Source organism: Protopterus annectens, chromosome 1.part0 (genome assembly GCF_019279795.1).
Source record: "Protopterus annectens isolate FY-2018-M chromosome 1.part0, PAN1.0, whole genome shotgun sequence".
Taxonomy (NCBI): domain Eukaryota; kingdom Metazoa; phylum Chordata; order Ceratodontiformes; family Protopteridae; genus Protopterus; species Protopterus annectens.
The window spans coordinates 776,525,220-776,547,959 of record NC_056725.1 but is presented as its reverse complement, the minus strand read 5'-3'; the positions used below and the strand labels follow the sequence as shown (position 1 = coordinate 776,547,959).

General features: G+C 43.2%; 1 protein-coding gene across 1 annotated transcript in view; it reads right to left on the bottom strand.

The window, feature by feature from the left end:
- LOC122794480 (adenosine deaminase domain-containing protein 2-like) overlaps nt 1–22,740 on the bottom strand; it is a 1,461,320-nt gene that overhangs the window by 374,671 nt on the left and 1,063,909 nt on the right. Inside the window, exon 10 of the mRNA XM_044062915.1 lies at nt 106–320. Coding sequence (XP_043918850.1) covers nt 106–320 — 215 coding nt within the window. The remainder of the gene's footprint in view (nt 1–105; nt 321–22,740) is intronic.

Here is a 22,740-nt window from a genome sequence, read left to right as displayed (position 1 = left end):
TTAAGTTAAGTTTACCATTCAGAAATTCACTGTTTACAAGTAACAGTTTATAATTTTAGAATAAAGCAGAAATGAAAAAATAATAAAAGGCAATAAACAACTTACCAAGAACGATGCTGACGATGTACAATGGATTAATCAGAAGGCTTAGAAGCGCTCCCTGGACACCCAGGACTGTCCATCGCATTAATTTGTCACTACCAGACATACAACAGACTCGAGCACCCAACACACTGGCAGGACAATAAACAGTAGGGATTAAATCATCTTTTGCATGAATATGAAGCCAAAGTGCAGTTCTACCCTCTCCATTGAATTGTCTATAAGGGAAAAAGAAATGAACCTGTAATATTACAGTGCTTACCCAAAACATATCCCATGCACTCTCCCACCCCTCTTCCAAAAATGTGCCAGTAGTCTAAGCTTCATTTCTACAATGGAATAATTACTCTCCTGTAGTTCTCTTTTAAACATAAATATCAGCCACATGGCACACGACCAAGCCAAGTGTCCTTGCCAGTGGCAAACAGGGAATGAAGCAAGCCACAATGACTAGCTCATATGCTCAATTAATTTACTAAGAATTATGGATAATAAAATTGAGATATATATTTTATGATGCATTCAATCTCATATTGACCATTACTGAGTCCTTATTCCCATTATTGTATGTGCAAGTTAAGTGTTAAGTCTCTGGCACTGTTCATCTTTTACTTTGATAAAGCTCCAGACATACAACCATCTGCCAGTCCCCTTCCCTCCCAGCTTAGCTCTGTGTTTTGACTGTAGCCTGCCTTCTACAAAACACTTACCTCATCAGCTGCAGTAAGCTAATCAGCTATAACACTACCATCTGCACAGTGGCACCTAAAAGATTATGCTAGTAGAACAAATCAGATACCTCCTACAAGTAGAGATATGTGAAACTGTTGAGTTTTGTAATACTGCATCATCCTGAGAAACAAAAATGCTTTTGCTAGTACACAGATGCAGAGGCAATGTATTTACAGATCTAGTTAAGAAGGAAACACAATCACTCAAAACTGCAATGCAGTTCAACTCTTCTTTTATAGATAGTATAGCATCTCTAACCAAGGATTCCTCAACATCTAATCCCAAACCTGCTCAACAGCTACATATCACCACATCCACTTTCACCTTCAAACCTGTGCCTACATACCATATAAAACTATTCTTAAATGTAAACCATCTTCTTCAGCTGATGACCTTCCAAACGAGCACCTAAAAACAGCAGCTGATAGTATTGCCTATCCTGTCTCCATCCTTTTAAGAAGGAATCCCATGTTCCTCTCTCTCTGGAAAATGTCACACATTATCCCTCTGCACAAAAGAAGAAATTCAACCAGAACTACTAGCAATCTTCTCTCTCCTCGTCAAAATACCTGAAAAATGTATTCAAAAACAATTGCTAGCCTATCTCCTGCAGGACGAACTCCTATCCCCTTCACAACATGGCTTCTGTCCTTCCCATAGTACTAGCACTGCCCTCCTAAACAAATACTGTCAATAAAGCTAGAGATAATGGCAAACTAGTCTCTTCCTTATTTCTAGACTTGTCTAAAGCCATCACCACAGCAAACTTCTACTTCAAATGTTCTCACTAGGTCTCTCTTAGCCCACTCATCTATGGTTCAAAAGCTACCTGTCCAGTGGCCTCCCTCTCCAGGCAGCTCTTCCACCACCTATACATCCTTCTCTTTCCCATGGTTCAAGCTTACATTAGTTTTCATTTCATTTCATTAACATTTTCTTCTGTTTTAATACATGTATTTTCCCATTGTTTTTTCCACAATATCCACATAGTTAAAACTCCCACCACCCTGCATCTTCGCTATTTTCTTTGTTTAGTATTAGCGCTGTAGTTAGGTTTCCCTTTTTTCCAGCTAAAAGGGTGCATCTGGTTGCAACGTATAGAAACCCCTTTAGTGTTTCTGACACCAGCCTAAGGCCACCTTTTTACCACCTGACTGCCAACACCTGCACACCACTATAGCCCACAGCCCCCACTACATCACTATATTTCCCCTATAAACAGCACGGAACTCCAGTTTAACTACACCAGATAAATTTGTTGTTCCCATAACACTGTCTAACACCAACCCTATTCCACTGTAAATACCCACACACTACTTTTCAACCCCCCCCCCCGCCTCACCACGTCTCCCCGGGCTCATACACTCCAGGACCACAGGCAAACTGCTATTCTTTACACCTTGTTTTTTTCACCCTGTCTAGCCCATCACTTTCAAGCAGTTAACGAAGATGGAAAATCGCCACCACGAGCAAAGGTCCCAATAACTGCAATCCAATCCTCTTAGTTAAAACCACTTTATTCGGATGTATGAATAAAAGCCTGAACGCCTTAAAGTCAACAACACCCACTGCGTTTTCGTCCACTTCTTTGACTTCCTCAGAAATCGTTTCTGAGGAAGTCAAAGAAGTGGACGAAAACGCAGTGGGTGTTGTTGACTTTAAGGCGTTCAGGCTTTTATTCATACATCCGAATAAAGTGGTTTTAACTAAGAGGATTGGATTGCAGTTATTGGGACCTTTGCTCGTGGTGGCGATTTTCCATCTTCGTTAACTGCTTGGTGGTGTTTTCTGATTTTTAGTACAGTTGCAGTTCCTGTTTTTGTTTCGTTAGCCCATCACTTTATCCACTGCCCGTTCCCTCTGATCATACCACCACCCGTCTCCTTTTAGTAATTCAGAATCCAAGCTTGGGGACTACCCCCATTTCCCGCTCCCCTCCCGCGGGTTCATTCCTCAGTAATTCATTCATGATCTATCCTTCGGCTCCCCATGAACCCACCTTAAAGCAGGAAACACACACCTTTCTCCCCTAAGAGAGAGAATAAGCGCCAAACCTGGCAACACATTTAAGAAAAAAAGAGATGATCATGTACCCACTGGGCACTGGTCCTGAAGCATAATTTCTCCAGTCAACCTCCCCCATTTTCTACGGGAGATACACCTCCTTTACGCTCCCATCCACAGAGGCCCGTAATTCACTATAAGCGCCACATGGCTCCACACTACAATAACTGCGGATTGGTCTTTATCTTTAATCCCCCCATATTAATCCCTTGTTTTTCTTGGCTTATGCAAAATAAAGGAATACAAGCGCTACGCAACCAACATGCACACCATTCTTTCCTAAAAGCACCATGTGGCTCAGACCACGACAACTGTGGATTGTTTTTATCTTTAATTCCCCTCATGTTTTTTGAAAGCTTAAGCAAACTAAGGGGCTACAAAGCGCCACACAACCAGCACGCAAAACATGTTTTCAATTTTTTCCCATAATATTATTCCTGTTTGGTCTGCCTTTTCTTCTTGTGGTTCTTCCCCTTTGTTTTATTGGAAGAAGTAACATATTCACTAAAAAAAACTTAAATCTCCTTACAACGACAAACTAAATGCGCCTAGCCTATTTTCCTCCACATGTCAAAAAAAATTATACCTCCCTGAAGAAAGCCCTGAAAGCACTGACTGTAAACTTCAGTGCACCTACCCTAGAGGGCTCATTACTCCTAAAGACCACCAAAATGCTTACACCAAACTGTAGACCCCAGGAAGACTCATGCCTTTTGTCATGATAGCAACAGACATGTTCGGAGCTAAAGCTCGAATGATAAATAAATATATACACTAAAAAATGTTAAAATTTTTTAGCAAGAAGGATAAAGTTATTCTTGATGTTTTGTAACCATAAGGTTTACGCCAATAGATAGAAGTAGGATCTTAATACTTAACTATCACTGATTACTGAAGGAGTGCATCATTGTATGTACTGTACAGGACTGAAAATAAATGAAGACTCGTGGAAAAATATCGTAGCCTCCAGTGTCTTTTTCCTTCAGCAACTGCTTTTGTACAGTTAAATGTTCAACCTTTTACTTGGTTCCTTCACAGCCTAAGTCTCAACTGTGTGAGTCACATTAACAAGGACTGAGCTCACCATAATAGACAGCTTTAATCTCCACCTAATCACCGATGGATAGAAATGTTGGAGAGCATACCACCATATTAACAGTCCTTATAAGGGCTATTCACAACAGGCTCCATAGCAAACCAATTAAGAAGTCCTTTTAAGGACTGAGCCCTGTTTTTAGCACGAAGGAGAACAGTTCTTATTAGGACTATCATCAACAGGCTAGAGAAAAAAACAACAGTCCTTTTAAGGACTGCACCTTATTTCAATCCTGTTTTCTTTCAAAAGAAAGGCTGTAACTAAAAAATCAAAAAGGACTAGACAACTTTTTCTTTCTAAAGGATAATTTGAGCACTGTTGTAAAAACGTATGATTTTCAAAAGGATAAATGAGCTCAGTTACAGGTCTGTGACCAAACAACGGCTAAAACAGGGTTTCTGAACCAAAACTTTAGTGTTTCACCCCCAGGTAGAACACACTCACCTCCAAACACCAGAGGACTGTCAAGCGTTATACTTTTATTTCTATTAGACAAACTTATCTTTAACTTCTCTACAAACTGTCTAAAATTTCTCTAAGTATTAAATGATCATATACCTTGTACTGATTCTTAACCAATGTTTTTATATTATGTCTAATTTGTTATTATTTGAACTGCATGTTTTTATTTTACTTATTAAGATTGTAAAATTATTGTTCTTTGCTGGTACAATCAAATGTCAATAAATAAATAAACCCTGGGATTCAATAACGCCAGCACTAAGTGTACACTGTTCTGACTGAACAGACAACACAGACATAATTCACACCTTCTTCCTCCTAATTTTAGTTTTCCTACTGATTTTCTTGCAGTTTTAAATATTGACAGGAATTCATAAAGGTTACCACAAAGTGCAGACTACATGTACACTTAATGTAATTTTTCCGATTGACTAGAAAGTACACAAAATATGGCAGGGATGTTCTTGAATACATATTGTGTACACTTAGTGTAGACTTTACTGAATCTGGTCCAAACATTAACATTTACAAGAAAAATACTATCAGCAGCAATAAACATGTGGGAAAATGCACCAAGCACAACAGATGTAAAGTAAAAACAGACAAAATGGATGTTCAGATAGGATAAGGGATTTTATGGACCAAGAGAACATGACAATCAGACCCATATTAAGATATTTAGTAGTGCTGAAAGTTGTGCAAATAGTATAAAAAAACACAAATAAAGGGGGGGAAACTGCCCATTAGTTTATCAGTGTGATAGGTAAGGCTTGACATTTTCTTTTTTTAAATAAGGGAGAAAATGGCAGTGGATTTGAAGATATTAGGAGAATTTATGTGGAACAAACTAGCAAAGAGTCTGAAATAGATATAGCCAACCTGCTGGCAGACAAGTTCAGTGAAAACTTCACCCCCCCCCCCCCCCCCATCAGTAAACCAGGACATCCCCAACACCTGCCCCCCATCACCAGGAAGCAAGTTATTAATGCCCTCTCAAAGGCAAAAAAATACAGCCTCCATGGGACCCGACAACATCCCTGGCTGTGTCTTGCATAAACTCAGGCAAGAGCACTCAGCACTACTAGGCACTCTATTCAACCAAAGCCTGTGCAGTGGCTTTTGTCCCAGCAGAATGGAGGACAGCAACTGTCATCCTTCTGCACAAAGGTGGAGTGTCCACCGACCCAGGCAATTATAGGCCTACTAGCCTAACTAGCCTGATCTACAAGGCCATGGAACGCATTATCATGGACCTTATAAACAAGGATACTGGTAACCTCCAAATGCTTGATCCCACACAGTTTGGTTTTGTCAAAGGGAGATCATGCCTGTTAAACTTGGTCGACTTCTGCTAAACAGTCACCAAAGCCATGGATGAGGGCAAGGCAGTGCACACTGCCTACTTTGACCTAGCCAAAGCCTTACACACTATTCCCCACTCGGGAATAATAGATGAACTCTCCCAGCTAGGCATCAACCCACATGTTGCTAGATGGATAACTAACTGGCTCACTGACAGAACCCACTCAGTCAAAATAGAGGAAGCCACCTCTAGTAGTAGACCCTTAAACGGTGTACCCCAGGGATCGATCTTGGGGCCTCTACTGTTTGGGATATAATTTTCTGAGGTACAAGCCAAAACCACTGGTCTGTGACTGACCAAGTTTGCAGATGACTGCAAGCTGGGCACTGTCATAAAATCCCCTAGTGATGTGAACATCCTCCAAGAGGGCCTTAGCCAGATTAATGACTCCTGCCAGAAGCATGGCCTCAAACTGAATGCCAAGAAATGCATCATTATCCCTTTGGGGAAAATGGTGTCCTCACCAATTATCACATTAATAACAACGTACTAAATACGCAATCAGTCGTGAGGGACTTGGGCACCCAGGTTGATAGCAACCTGACTTTTGACCACAATGCTGCCTCCATTGTATGGAAGGCTTTCTACATGGCACACCTTATAAGTAAAGGTATTTCATCCAAGAACAAGGAGGTCATAATATCCCTGTACTTCTCCCTTATTAGACCCATTATCGAGTACAATGCCCCCTTTGGCATGTACCTTGCCAAGCACAAGCAGCAGTTGGGGAGACCACAGAGGTTCCTGACCAGCAAAATCCAGGGTCTCAAACACCTATCCTATACAGATAGGCTTAAAGCCCTGCCCCTCTACTCAGTCTCATACAGACTGCTCAGATGTGACCTGTGTCTGGCATACAGGCCGTCTCAGACTCAGCCTTCATGGAGTTGCTGCATATCCATAAGTCATACTCCACTTGCGCAACCTGCACACAAGGTCTCAACCTGGCCTGTGACATTAATAGAACTTGCTGGCAGGATAGATTTGTGTCCCAACAACCCTCTCATCTGTGGAATAGACTTCCTCTACATGTCAAGCTGAGTACCTCACTAACCCTCTTTAAGAGGAACCTGGACGACTGGATGGGAAACAGAAAATATACCCCTGGGATCCCACCTGTGTCCCTGCTGGACAGGGAAAACAGGTGCTGACTTTGTGGGAACATGGGTGAAATTCTTGGCTAGGCTTATAAGGGCCTCCGGGCCAACAGCTTAGTATCGTCCTATGAACATATGAAAGAGGATTAATGAAGTCTTCCTAAGATGTGACTCAAATCTTGTAAGCCAGGTGTCAGCAACTGAAAGGACAGTGTGATACTTGCAGAAGCAGTATTCATGCTTGAAAAGGCCTCCCCATACATATTCACAGTTTATTAGATTTTTTCAAACATTTTTTTTTCAGTGGGTGCCTATCCATGCTTATCTTTAATGTAATGGATGACAAATTTGTATTTGTATTGTATGTTAGATAAAATGACATCAGTTTTTGTCATCTGACAACTAATTAAGAGGTAGTGGGGACAGCTTAGTGTTCTAGCACAAAGACTTTACTGTAGTTACTGTTAGATTAAGGACAATGTGATGGTGCTGGACTGGAGGTTAGGTGCTAGTGGGGAGAATAGGACATCTACAACTGTTGACTTCCTTGTGCTTCTGGATGATGCAGTATCCACAATAATATCAGAAACATATAACCATAGTTCCAAAGTCCAAAACTATTCAAGCTCTCCAGAATATATTCAAAAACAGATTAGAAACACACAATACAGATGCTGATACTTGCTATGAAGCTATCAATTACTGCACCATGCTGCCATTAAAGTAACCCATCAAAATTAATAACATAGCAAACAAATTCAGGCCAAGTACAACATTAAATAGTATGCACAACATTAAATCACATGCATTAAAATTCATATGTCAATGCAGAAAATTGTTTATACCAAAATCTTGTGGTAGCTGCAAAGCTTTCAAATTCATACATATAAGAATTCTACAACCCCACCCCCTTGATTTAATTTAACAACATGAATGCCCTATATTTCAAAATTACAGTTACGTGCAGTATTCCCCATAAATACAAGTAAAGAGCATTCATTTAATTTTTCTTTCTGATAACACAGCAAGGCACAGTGATCCCAGTTCTAAAGTCTGTTCCACTTTTGTCCATATAATATAATGGACATTTAGTCAAATGTGTATATTTTGCCACCTTCATAAAAATAAAATAATATCATTGCAAACTGCACAACACTCAAAAAGGTAACAACCTATTTTCACATCTCAACTTATTTTGAATTGGCAACCACATTCAACACACTGCTTCCCCAGCAGGTGAAGTAAACAGTACTGAACAGTTACAGCTCAGCAGCACTCCACATCTGCAGCTTCACCATACGCAGGTACAGTTCTCTACAGTATACCTGCATCCCTATGAAAGAGTACAACAAACTCATTACATCTAACCTTTAAGTTCACCAAACTTTACTGATTTATCCTCCTCACCCTGCCTGCACTTTAAATGCATCTAACATCATTATCTTACCATCAACCCTTCTTAAACTGCCCCCCCCCCCCAACTTATGTCTCCTTCCTATTCAGGGCAATCCTTTCACATTTCTGTGATATAAACTTTTGCACTCATACTGCATTCTCCCCCTTTTCACATTTGCTCTCTATGGAAAAGTGCTCAAGCTCCTCTAGTATCTGGTTAAATCTTTTCCCTTCCATTTCACATACACTTCTGATGAATTTATTCTACACTCCTTCCTGCAGTATAATGTCCTGGCCTCTCTACCTCCATAACTGCACACAGTATTCAAGGCACAGCCCAACCACTGTCTAGTACAGTTGCTACCTCTTCACTTTTGAAGCTCACTCATCTTAAAGATACACCTTAGCATTCTGTTGACTGATGCTACTGTCCACTTCTCTTCTGGTAGTTTGTTTGAGATGGGATTCTCAGATCATTTTCCTGCTTTGTTGTCATCAGTCCCCATACTCCTCAGGGCTGATGCTTCACATTAGGGCTACTGTGTCTTAGGTGCAGTACTCTAGATTTATCTGAAATGAACCTCAACAGCCACCCCGCAGCCCATTTGGGAAGCCTTTCCAAATCCTTGCTTAGAGTTTTCCCTCCATCCTTCACTAATGATCTAACTTTGTGTCTACAGCAAACAGACTGATACAGTTCTTTATTCTGTCTTAATGTCAGAAACAAACTGATAAGTACCAGACCTGGAATGACCCCTGCAGTGATCCATGTATTATTCCTGACCTCAGTATACATCTGAAACAAACTGAAGAGTACTAGACCCGGGACTGATACCTGCAGCACTCCATGTTTAATTCCTGACCTCGGGATATCTGAAACAAACAAAATGAAGAGTATCATACCCAGGACTGACAACTGCAGTAATCACTTGTCACCCATCTTATTCCTGACACTCTCTCTCTTACCACAACTCCTGGTATCTTACCATTCAGTCATGCACCAATCCAATCCTCTAGTTCTGATCTTACCCCCTCCTGTCAAAACCATTTTTTAGCAAACACCTATGTGGAACCCATTGAAAGGTCCTGATGAGTCTAACTACTACTACTCAACTTTCATTAAACTGGATCAGGTTTGAATGATGGCTCCTTCTAGCAATGAGCCCATGCTGGTATACTGCTATACTCTGCAAACGCATCCAGACTTTCCTTCCCTCAGGATTATCTCTTGTGACTTTCCCTGCCATTAACTTAGGCTAACTGACCTATAGCTTCCAAGATTTTTCATGCTTCCTGCCCTTGTATGAGTGAACCAAACCCAAAGATTTCCTGTTATCAAGCACTTCCATAATGGATAGTATTGAAAACCTCCAAAGAATCTGCCGTCACAATAGCCAGATTTCTGAGGACCCTATCCGGCAGTCCATCTGGTCCTGGTAACTTTGTATTCCCTTAGCAAAGACTGTTCATATCAACCTCCATATCTGCTCACTGCTCTCTCCATTCTACCCTTCCTCCGTTTCAGCATGATGCCTTCCCTTCTTTCCTTTCCTTTATAAAGATGGAAGTAAAATATTTCTTCAATGCCTCTGCTTGTATAATCTTTTGTGATCCCATCCCATCTCTGCTCATCCCAGTCAGGCCTGTCCCTTCTTTCTGCCATATAAAGAAGCCTATGTTTCCATATGAGTAATCCTACCAAATTCCTTTTATTCTGTGCACTTGCTATGCTTCTCTTGCCTCACTGTGCCTCTGCCTATACCCTACCCTACTTTCACCTCTTGCATACCCTGCCTTTTGCCATATTCACTAGCCTCAGTTTCTTGTGTAGTTAAACTGGCCTTCTGTTTTTTGTTTCTTCCTCAAATCCATATTCACTGCTCTGAGTACTGCATTCCCAATTCATTCCAATAGCTTGTTTACTTCCTTAGCTAATCTCTACTCAGCCAACTTAACTATGACCCTTTCACCCGCATCATCAAAATCCACTTCCATAAAATCCCACACCACCATCTCTGCCCTTGTGTTCCCAACCCCCCCCCCCCCACTCTAAACAACACAGGGATATGACCACTGTTGGCTAATTCTGGCTTTTCATCTTCTCGGACTACATCCTCCTTGGTTAGGAGTACATTCAGAATTCCATCCTTTGTCATACAAATCCTGCACCAGACGGCTAAAGCTATTCTGGTACAAGACTTCTTACAGCTCCTGCTCTGTTCTTTACCCTGGAGCTCAGACTTTTCTAGTTTAATGCGCTAACATTCAGATCCCCCATGACTAAACTTCTCTTCTTCCTAGTCACACCCTTAATTCTGTTGTTCATTCTCCTCATTTGACATGTATAGGGGCCAATACAGTTATCATTCCTACAGTACTCTCCTTTTCTCAGTCAACTACCAAGGCCTTTACCTTAAGTTATGTCCCTTCTTATACCCTTTTCTTATTCCTCTACACATCTAATGCTCTCTTAATGGAGCTCTCTATAAGACCTCCACCCTTCCCTGTCAGTCCTGAATAACCTATATGCAAGGTACATCCTTGTGCCTTCATCTCTTGCCAGTGGCCCATGCTTGCGTGATACTAGCAATGACACTCCACTTCTGAATCACTGCCTGAAGATCTGCCAGTTTCCTACCGAGAATCCATGTGCAGAGTAGTACTGCTCAGTCACACTCTGAGTCACATTTTGTTTGTTCTTCTGCTTTTTCTAAGTCTTTTTCTACTTTCTAATGCTTGAGCACATACCCAACTTCTCTGAATCTGTTGGAACCCCTTCCCTCTTTTTTATTTCGGTCCAAAGGTACAATCACTGAAAATCCAAAAAAAAGTTTGAAACAAGCACCAATAAAAGAACCAGTGAAAAAAATGGAAAAGTGCTTGACCCAAGACTTCACAATAAGACCCAAACACAGTCCGTAATCGATCAAAAACAGTTTAATAGAAATATGTACATAAATACATATATATATATATGTTAATAATAGAGATATATAAATAAATATATAAATATTTCTATTAAACTGTTTTTGATCGATTACGGACTGTGTTTGGGGCTTATTGTGAAGTCTTGGGTCAAGCACTTTTCCATTTTTTTTTCACAATCACTGAAAATACCTTTCCAACTTAGCTCTCAGCACCTCTGTAGCATCTGGTAAGATGGAGGATGTCCATGGCAAACAGCTAGTCTCTTTACCAGGTCACCTCCTATCTTCCCTCCAAGTACCAATCTTGCCTGCATTGCCCAGTACACTGCTACAAACAGTCTGTACATTTGTTAATCCTCTTCTTTTTCACTATGCTAGCTACAGATATAGCTAACAGTTCTGTGAATGCTGTCTCCAACCATCAACCTTGGCATTTCTCTGTCATCTCTAGGTTCTACTTACCAACAACCTCAGCTCTCTCTTCTGACAGTTCACCAGTGCCTAAATGCACTACAGCATGTGTTCAACCACTCTCTTTGTCAACAAACTCTGTCACCCTCTCCAAGTCTGAACTGTGAGATCGGTTTCACAGTGGTATGGACTCCCTCGTGGCAAAACTATTAATTCCTTTGTGACTGTGTTTACAATCAACACAATTATTAACAATAACCCAACTATGGCTCTCACTTTCTTCATGTACCAAGTCTCTACTTCTGATTTTGCAATTTCCCTTCCTAGTTCCACTACCCAAAGCTTTTTCACTGCCTGTGCTGGCTGTCTCACTTCCTATTATGCATCTGATGGCAATTACATCCCTCTTGCACTCCTCCTAGCCTTTTCCACTGTTCCACTTCTTTCATCCTATGTTTTCCTCCAATCAGGCTGACTCCCCTGCCAATGCAGGCAACTCCTTTTGGAGTTGACTCATATATATAATCCTCCTGGCACCATCTCGGTTTTCCTTTCATCACCTGCCACTGTTGTCTCTACCTGTTCTTCCATATTAATTCATTTCTCCTTGTCTAATACTTCACGGTTGCGTCTCAGACTTTCTCCCTTTCATTTTACTTTGTGCAACATTCATTCCAATGAAACCCTAGACCAAAATGCAGCTGAAGTTGCCATAGACCTAGTAGAATGTGCCTTAATTTGACCTGCGGGAGATAAACCTTTGGCTGTATACGCCCAAAGTATGCACTGGGAGATCCAATGGGCAATAGTCACCTTTGACACAGGTTTCCCTAAGAAGGGCTTAGAAAAGAAAACAAAAAGTTGATCCGACTTGCAAAAGGACTTTGTTCTATGCAAATAAAAACACAACTGCCTATGAACATCAAGCAAGTGCAATTTATACTCTCCTTTATTCTGAAAGTTAGGGAAGAAAACAGGGAGACTGATAACCTGATTAATGTTGGATTCCAAAGCCACTTTTGAGAGAAAGGAAGGGTTTGTAAGTAAGGACACCCTATCTTTGTGGAACACCATATACGAAGGCTTAGTACATAAGGCCTGAATCTCCGACACTCTTTTGGTCGAAGTAATAGCTACCAGAAAAGCGGTCTTCCAAGACAGAAATTGCAAATCCACTGTAGCTGCAGTTTCAAAGGGGGAAGAAACCAAAGCTTGTAGAAATAGAGTAAGATCCCAAGGTGGCGTGGGGTCCTCGATTGGAGGTCGAAGTAAAAAAGTATCTTTTAAAAAGGTTTTACAAAGGTTGGAAGAAGCCAGGGAATCTGAATTGTCTCCTATATGAAAACTGGAAATAACTGCCAGTTGAACCTTAACTGTGGAGAAACTGGCACCCTGATGAAAAATATTTGCCAAAAATTCCAGAATAGTGGGAAATGGAGCAGTGAAAGGATCCAAATCATGTTGGGACACCCAAATCTAAAAACGTTTCCACTTAGTGGAGTAAGCTTTCCTGGTGGATGGCTTGTGAGCCGCTACCAAAATCTTAACCGGAAAAGACAGCCCGGGAGTCCTAGCTATCACTGGAACTGGAGCAGCCAAGCTATAAGCTTCAGACTGACAAGATCTGGGTGCGGGATCCCTGAGGGACGCGAGATCAGATCCAGAACCGATCTAATGTCCAAGGATGATACACTACATGAGACCACAGAGAGGAGAACCATATTTGGCAAAGCCAGAAGGGGGCAATGAGGATCACTAAGCTCCACAGCTATCGAGCTTTCTGAATGAACTTCGGTATCCAGGGAAGAGGAGGATAAGCATATACAGAAGACCAGAGGGCCAAGCATGAACCACAGAATTTCTTGGGGCTCCCCCAGAGGGGGGGAGGGGGTTCAGAGCAAAATACTACTGGAAGGAGAGCCAAAGACATCGCAGCAAGGCTTACCCCAGTTTAGGAAGATCTGTTCCGTTCCGCTACTGAGGAATTCAGAGACCACTCGTAAGGCATCATAATAGATCTGTTGAGCCTGTCCGCCAGAATGTTGGATCTCCCCAGAATATGCACTGCCACCAAAAAACGGACAGTGGAGATCGCCCACTCCCACAATCTCATGGCTTCGCGACAAAGGAGATAAGACCTGGATCCCCCCTGTTTGTTGATGTACCAGACTACAGACATATTGGCTTGTCTAGACAGCAATCATCCCGTGGGGAAGATGGGCATGAAGAGCTTGGAACCCAGTAGCACTGCCCTCATCTCCAGGATGTTGATATGCAGTTTAGTCTCCAGGGAAGACCACGTGCCTTGGACTGTCCTTCCCATGGTCCCCCCCAAGTACGGAGGCATCCATGGTCACTGTGGTCATCAGGGTCAGAAGGACAATGGGACAAACCTGAAGACCACCCAGGGACTGGAGCCACCAGAGAAGCGACACCCTGCAGGCTCAAGACATACGAAACAGATGGGATAAAGGTAGATCTATTAAGGACCACTGGAATGCTAGGGTCCATCGAAGAACCCTCATATACAAATGAACTGTGGGGATGAGGGTAATAGTAGCCACCAAGGACCCCAATGCCTGAAAAACTGATTCTGCAGGGGGATATTGGGTCATAACAATGTACAACACATGATGTCGGAAGGACTGCTGTCTGTCCGGGGTCAGAAAAACCTTGCTTTGATTGCTGTCTAACCGAGCTCCAATAAAGTCTAGACATTGTACCGGATCCAATTCAAGTGGTTTGGAGAAGGAGACCCCTGGCTTGGTAGAGGTGATGCCTGGTGGGGGCGCAGAGGAGCCAATCTTCCAGGTAGGGGAAGTCGCAGGTGAGCCGCCATCACTTTGGTAAACACCCTGAGGCTGGTGGTGCAACCAATGGGTAGCGCTCTGAATCGGTAAGGACTGTTCCCCAGCTGAAAGTGGAGGAACCTCCAAGACAGCCTGTCCATTTTGATGTTACAGTACGCATCCTGGAGGTCCAATGAGCACATCCAGTCATTCTTCTGCAGAAAGGGCAGAATGGATTGGAGAGTGACCATCCAGAATTCTGTCTTGACAACTGTTAGGTTTAGGGTTGAAAGATCCAGAATGGGTCTAAAGTCCCCCATCTTCTTTGGCACTAAAAACAACCTAGAAGAGATGCCTAATCCGGACTGGTTTGGGGGGACGGGCTAGATGACTCGTTTTTTTGAACAGCTTGGACATTTCCAGTGCTGCTCCCTCCCTTTCCGCAGGTGGAATGTCCGGGAGATTTTTGGGCAGGACTGGTTTTTGAGGGAAGTGAATATCCTCTGGATATGATTTGCAACACCCAATGATCGTCTGTAATTGACTCTCAGGCTGTTGGGTGTAGAGAGAGACGTCCCCCGACTGCCTCCAGAGACGAGCAGTCGGGCAACCCTTTAGGGCTACTGTGCAGGTCTGTCCAGGAAAGAATCCTGAGACCCCTGGTTTCTTGGACCTCCTCTGTCATGAGGGTGGCGCCTGTCATATCCCCCTCTGCCTCTAGGGGAGGGTGAATCCTGAGCGTCATGGGGATAGCCCTGAGACTTCCTGAACCACATCTTCTTCTCCCCTCGCTGATTCCGGGAAAAGGATTATTGAGGGGTTAAGCGTATCCAGATGGCAGATAAGATCTTCCCGTCTTTCTGGCTGTGGACCAACGTGTCTCGGACAGTCTTTCCGAAACGAGTGGAACCATCAATACATTAGTGAAGGACACCCTGAAGGGCTCCGAGAATGCACAAAGCCGGAGCAAGATGTGACGCATGATGGCAACTTCTGTACCGGCCACTCTAGCAGCGCCTTCAGTAACGTGGGACAAGAGTTGCCTAGAAGTATTGGAAACTGAAGTAAGGGTGGACATATGGGAAGGGAACACCTTCTGCTCCTCTGCCGACATGGAACCTGGGGCAGTCTCAGTGACCTCCTTGACCAGGTCTCGCTGAAGTCTGATCGCATGTGCCATATAGTTCAGCACACATACTGCGAACATGGCTGAAGCGTAGACCCGCTTTCCAAAACGGTCCACGGCCTGGGAGTCTTGGTCCGGCAAATGGACCACAGAGCTCCCCTGAGTGAGCTCTTTCTTGGATGCCGCCGCCACCACCATGGCATCAACTAGGGACCACTTAGACCAGTGCTTGCCCGACGGTGCACTTAAAATTCTATCAGGGCACTTGGGAATGGGCTCCACCAAGTCGGGCTTCTTCCATGCCTGAGATGTAACTAAATATGCAGTAGGGGACACCCAGGAGGTAGAGGGTCCTGTGCCAAATGCCTCCAGAAACACTGACTTGTCCAGGTTAGGTTTTTGGACAGACCCCCCCCCCCCCTCACGCTGGTGAAGGATTTTCATGACGTCTCCCAAAGGAGACATCTTCCGGGGAGGTAACCGAGGCAAATCAGTGTCTTCTGTGAGGGATTCCGGCGAGGAGTCCAAGTGTCTCCTTTTACACGTGTGTTTCCAAGAAGCCTCCTCGGGTGGGGGAGGGGGTCTCTGGGGAGGAATCAAAAACTTCTGGCTGTTGGCTGTTCCCGTGGGGGGAGTTTCTGGGGCACAGAGGCAACAGGCTGCCCCTTAGGGGCAGGATGGTGGAATCTGGACCAGAAAAAGAGGACCCTTTCCACCACATTGAAAGCAGGTGTAGAGTGTATCCTGGAAGCTGGGGCCAAAATTGGGATGGTAACTCTCTGCGTCAACGGGAGAACCGAAGTGGAGCCTCCTGGCGCTGAGTGATAAGGCAGACTCCAAAAGCCCCAGAGCCGACACTACTCCCTCGGATCCAGTGCTGAGGCTACTGCTCTAAGCTTGTCGGAGCCGAGCCGCTCAGGGCAATGGTCGGCATTGGGGTACCAGGTACCATCGGTGTTGACCCCTCAAAGCCAAGAGGCCTCGGACCCAAGAACTCCGAACCCTGGGTCGGATCAGAGAAGAAGTGACAGGGATAAAGGTGGACTGCATGCTCCCAGCCCCAGAGAGGGAGGTGGCAGGCAAGACTCTCATCTGGATATGAGTTCAGATGAATGTCCGCATCATCTTGTCCACCTTGGCTTCGGAGAGGCTGCAGGTAGACCACGAGGAAGAAGCCAAGGAAACTGGCCTGGAGTGGTGCCGGGGGGAAGCTGATAATGGGGATCGGCCCCGAGAAACCTCCAGCTCCAGGGAAAACCAGCAAGCGGAGCTGAGGAGAGCCTGGGCTGGCAGCAGGGTGAGACTTGGCCAGAGGCTTGGCTGAGGGAGCGCAGTCAGGGGGATGCTTCCTGGGCGTGTCCCAGTGCTTGTGCTTCTCCCCATACTTCACAGCGGGAGGTTGAGTTGCAGAGGCCGGGGAGGAGAAAGCAGGAGCAGTAGTAGAAGCTGAAGCAGGGGCTGCTGAGAAAGGTGGAGGGAAGAGGTCCCTGAGGATCAACTTGTCCCTTCTGCTGATCAATGTGCGGGGGTTGAATCCCGTGCAGGTCAAAACTATGCACAGAGTGTGGCCATCAGAAGGGGGAAGCTTCTGTTCACACCCTGTGCATTTCCAGAACCCTGGCTTGGGGGTTTCAGCCATGGTATGGAAAAAGTCTCTCACACACACACACACACACACACACACACACACACACAACCACAGAAGGGGTGGGGCCTGATACAGAAAACACTCAGGATTCAGAAAAAGAGTTTGATAAAGCATTTATTACGGAGTTTAACGATTTTACCAAACCTTTGAGTGATATACTACAAGCTAATTGGAGCATTTTTAAAATCAGTAACGATCTAAGTGAAATAGTGGGTGACCAGCTGAGGTTTACCTACAGGATAGGAAAGAATGTTAAGGAACTCCTTGAGGGTGATCAACTCAAAAATGAGGAAGTGAAAAGGGGGACAACACCTTGTGGAGCATGCAACTTTTGTTCCTACGTCATTGGTACAAAAAATCTAATCTTAGAAAATGGACTGTAGAGTAAAATCTATTTTAAAAAAAGGTAATTGTGCAACATCCAGACTGGTATATTTAGCAAAATGTGGGGGCTGCCCAAGTTTTTATATACGCAAAACTGAGAGGGCGCTCAAAAACAGAATTTATGAGCACCTTCACGAAATAAGAACAAGAAAAGAAACTAGTGCCTTATATAAACACTCATGTGTGTCAAATTTGGGGGCGAGTTTGGTATCTTGGATGTAGTGAAAAAGAACCCTAGAGAAGGTGATTGGAAATTAACATTAATAAAAAAGGAGTTGATATGGCAACTTAGGTTAAAAGCCACCTTCCCCCTGGTCTGGATGAATATGTATCTGTTAAACCCATTTTAAGGGAAAGGGCAGCTATTATACGATGAATTGAGACTTAAATAAAATGTTTTGGTTCTGTAATTCTTGGTACTATATGCATAAACAAAAAATTCATTTATTATTTTAACTTTTTAAATCTGTGGAAAAGGTTAGGATACAAGCTTGGTAAACAGTTTTTTTTAATAACACTACATTTATAATGTGAAAGACTACTTTTTATGACGTACTGCAAGGGGTTAATTAAGGAAGGTATTCAAGGAAATGATGTGGAAGACATTATTTGTCTGATGAAGTCTCTGTGGTGAGACGAAAGCACTCACGTTATTTTACTGGATTTTTATACTTTAATGAATTTCTGAAGCTGTTTAGTTGAGACTGGAGTCCTTCCAAAATTTATTTCTTTTCAGTCACATTACCACAGATAGAAAGAAAGAAGGGAAGAGAGGGCCTTATTTATTTATTTTTTTGAAGGTAAAGAAGACCAACACCTGAGCGCAAGGATAGGGGAGCACTACAGAAACAAGAATCAGAAAGAAGTAAAAAAAGGACAATATTTTTTGAAAAAAAAATACTCACCAGGAACCTGGAGCAATGATCCAAGATACTAGCTAGATGCACAGCAAATGAGATCTGGGGTGAGGAGGGAGACAGGGGGCATTATGGGTACGGGAGGAGCTTGGAGCTCGATCTAATGCTGGAAAAATGTGGCGATGTTGGATCTGTGCCAGATCCGAGTCCCACAGGTTGAACAGCAAATGAAAACAACAACTTCAGATCTACTATGATGGTATAATGGCTAAGGTGTTTACCTCACAGGCACAAGGTACAGGGTTCGATTCTCACCTTTGAAAGGGAAAAGTGGCTAGACTTAAAATAGCTCACAAGGGCAGCTAGCCTATGTTCTTCATACTGATCAATGCTGCAGTAGCCAAAGCTATATGGGTACATTACTATAACGTACAATAAATGGAAGGTGGAAAGGGAACAGTCCAGAAGCCCCTGGAGAATGGTCCTAGCAAACCCTGACTTAGACCCGTATGTACGCACAGAGGACCAAGTTGCTGCTTTTAGAATACATCTGGAGTCCAACTCTTTCCAAAAAACCATAGAAGAAGTGAAGGCCCTGGCAGAATGAACATAGACACTTATTGGAATAGTTTTATTGTGGTAGGAACAACAAAGACTGAGACAACCATTTGAAAATAGTCTGCTTTGACAAGGGCTGTCCCTTCTTACCTTCACAAGAAATGAACTGATCAGAAGTTCTGAATGATTTTGTTCTGTGAAGATTGCAGCTGGGTTGTCTGTGGACATCCAAGGTATGAAGTATCCTTACTCCCTCATTTTTGGGTACAGGAAGGAAAACGGAGATTGGTAGATTACTTAAAGTAGACATGGATACCACTTTAGGCATAAAAAGAATGTATGTACTTACCATAACATTCCATCTGTGTTGTCCATCTTAATTTATTCTTGACAGATGGGTCTGGTTCCAATATCAGAACCAACTCTGCCGTTAATACAGCAAGTGCCAGCCAAAAAACTTGAGCTTCATCTCTAGCCACAATACTTCTCTCACAATTGCCTCAGATAAAGTTTGCAGAGAATGTATAGATAACAGATTAGGAAGCCCAAAGGAAAGCCATATCTACTATGCTTGAATGATCACAATACGTTAAGGGTATATAATCCATTCCACCAAAAAGTATCTTTAAAGGCCGGGGAATGGAGGGAGGGGAGTCAAGGATAAATGAAAATGGACAACACAGATGGAATGTTATGGTACATACACAACTTCTTCATCTGATGTTGCCTATCTTCATTTTTTCCTTGACAGATGGGACACAGTCCCCAGCTATCTTAGATCTTGGGTGGACTCATGGAAGGATATTCCTTAGCACCATCAAACCAAAGGACGCTCTTCCCCTAGAGACAAACTTTTATTTCTAATAAGTAATAAATGTAGGGGGAGATGCCCAAGTAGCTGCTGCACATATATCATCCATTCAAGCTCTAGTTTGGAAAACTGCTGAAGTGGCTACAGATCTTTTAGAATGTGCTTTCACAGTCCTATGCAAGGCTATTTTGTTCTTATCATAGATTAGTTGGTGAGATTTTCGTATGTCTTTTGTTCTGTGAAGACAGAAATGTAATTGTCTGTGAAGGTCTAGTAAATGTAATGAATATTCACCTTTGTTGGAAAAGTTTGGAAAGACAACCGGTAAATTAATAGCTTGGTTATGTTAGACTCAGACTACCTTGGGTACAAAAGAAGGGTTTGATCGTAAAGAAACTCTATCTTTGTGGAAAATCAGATCAACAAGGTCTGAATTTCTGAGATCCTTCTGGAAGAGGTTATAGCTACCAAAATAATGTCTTCCAAGACAAAAACTTCAAATCACATTCAGCAGAGGGTTCAAAGGGAGAATGTACTATGATCTGTAACACTAAGTTTAGATCCCAAGGCGGTGTCAGATCTTTGAAAGGGGGTTTCAACAAAAGTGTGCCCCTTAAAAATGACAAAGTCTGTAAGAGGTTAAAGAACATTCTTTCGGTTCTTTCAAACCATCATTGAAATTGGAAATTGCAGCTAACTGTAGCCTGACAGTAGAAGAGGAAGCTCTGGCATTAGAAAGAGAGACTAAAAAGTCTAAAATATGTTCTGTAGAAGCAGAAAAGGGATCAATATCTTTTTATGGACCCAAATGGTAAATCTCTTCCCATTAGGGTTACCACCTGTTCCACTTTGCGAGGGACAGTCCCTCATTGGGCAGTTGTGTCCTGCAAAAAAATTGTAAAAATGGCAAATGTCCTGAGATTTTAGCATAAAACAGTCATTCTGTATCTGAAACTCCTAAATATTATAAGAAACAGAATAAGCAACTGAAATACTACAAGAATAAGCTTTAGTTAGGCAAAAAAGTGAAGTTCTGTACTTTGTACTGGCCGTATGTTTTGGCCTGCAAAATCTGACGTTTGTACCAAAAATGTTCCACTTTGGGCATTTGAAAAGGTGGCAACCCTACTTCCCATTTGCTAGAGTATAGTTTATGAGTAGAAGGTTTATGAGAAGTTAGGAGGATGTGGCTTAATGGGGAGGAAAGATTTAGACGCCTGGCAACTAGTGGAATTGGAGGAACCACGCTGTCAGCTTCAGATTCAAAATGTCTGGTTGAACAAGTCCGTTTGGATGGGACAGAAGGTCTGCAATTGGGTCCAGAATCCAGGGTTGTTGAATCAGATAAGGGCAAAGGAAGGGGAACCAAATCTGTCAAGGCCAAAAGGGGGCAGTGAGGATTACTGTACTCTTCAACCTGAGTGCTTTCTGCAGGAATTTTGGAATTAGAGGTATAGGGGAAAAGGCGTACAAGAGACTGGGGGGGGGGGGGGGGGCAACTGTAGAGGAGAGCATCTCTTGGCGACTTCCCTGGAAGTTGTTGTTTAGGGGAGAGGTAAAAAGATCGCAGCAAGGTCGACCCCACTGATGGAAGATCCCTTCTGCCACTTCTGGATTGAGAGGTTGGAGGATACATCTGTTCAGTTTGTCTGCAAACATATTGGAACTCCATGGAATATGCGTTGCTATTAGAAAGCGGTTGGAGGAGATCTCCCACTGCCACACTCTGAGGGCTTCCCGACAAAGGGGATAAGACTTGGTTCCTCCCTGCTTGTTGATGTACCAAATTACTGGCATGTTGTCTGTTTGAATTGCAGCTGTCCCCTGAGGAAGAGCTATTTGAAAGGCCTACAATGTTAGAAGCACCGCTCTTAACTCCAGAACATTGATATGCAGGTTGGCCTCTAAGGGGGACCAAGTGCCTTGGACCCTCCTGCCTAGGAAATGCCCTACCTCCCCAAAAGGGAAGCGTCTGTGGTCACTAGGGCCGTAGGCCCTAAAAGAACAAAGGGGTGACCAAGGGGAATTTGTTGGGAATATACCCACAAAAGTAGATCCCCTCTTGTAATAATTGATGATCAGAATTTGGGCTGACAGGGGCTGGTGAAGGACAGGCCACTGAGAAGCTAGTAGCCATTGTAGAATTCTCATATGAAAGCTGGCTAGAGGGACTAGAGTTATTGAGGCTGCCTTCGACCTTAGACTTTGCAAAACTAGTCGAGCAGGAATCTTCCTTCTGTGGATTATCTTTTGAACTTCTGCAATAATTCTTTGGAGCCTCTCTCGAGGAAGGGATGCTATGGTTGTCTCTGTCTTTAGCACAGCCCCTATAAATTCTAGATTTTGAGTTATAGTTAATTGGAATTTCTCATGATTTACTGTATTTCCCAGGTGGGCACAGATATTGAGAGTGTAATCCCTGGCTAGTATCAGCTAATGCCTGGTTGAAGCAGTTACGAGCCAGTCGCCCAAGTACAGAAAAACCCAGAATCCTTGTAGTCTCAAGTGAGTTGCTACTACTGGCATGCCTTTGGTGAACAACCTGGGGGGCTGTAATGAGACCAAAGAACAGCACTCTGAATTGGTAATGACTGGCTCCCAGCTGGAAGAAAAGGAACTTCCTGGAGTGTTTGTCCATCTTTATGTGGTAATATGCATCCTGAAATTCTACTGAGCACATCCAGTCGTCTTTCTTCAGAAACTTAAGAAATGACTGTACTGTGACCATCCGGAACTTTGTTTGACAAACGGACTTGTTCAGCACACTGAGATTCGGAATTGATCTCCAGTCCCCTGTCTTTTTTGGGACTAAAAAGAATCTTGAGTAGGTTCTGGATCCTTTTTGGTCTAGCAGGACTTCTTGGATAACTCTTGTCTAGCAGTTTTTGAATTTCTTGGAACTGCTGAATCCCTCTGAC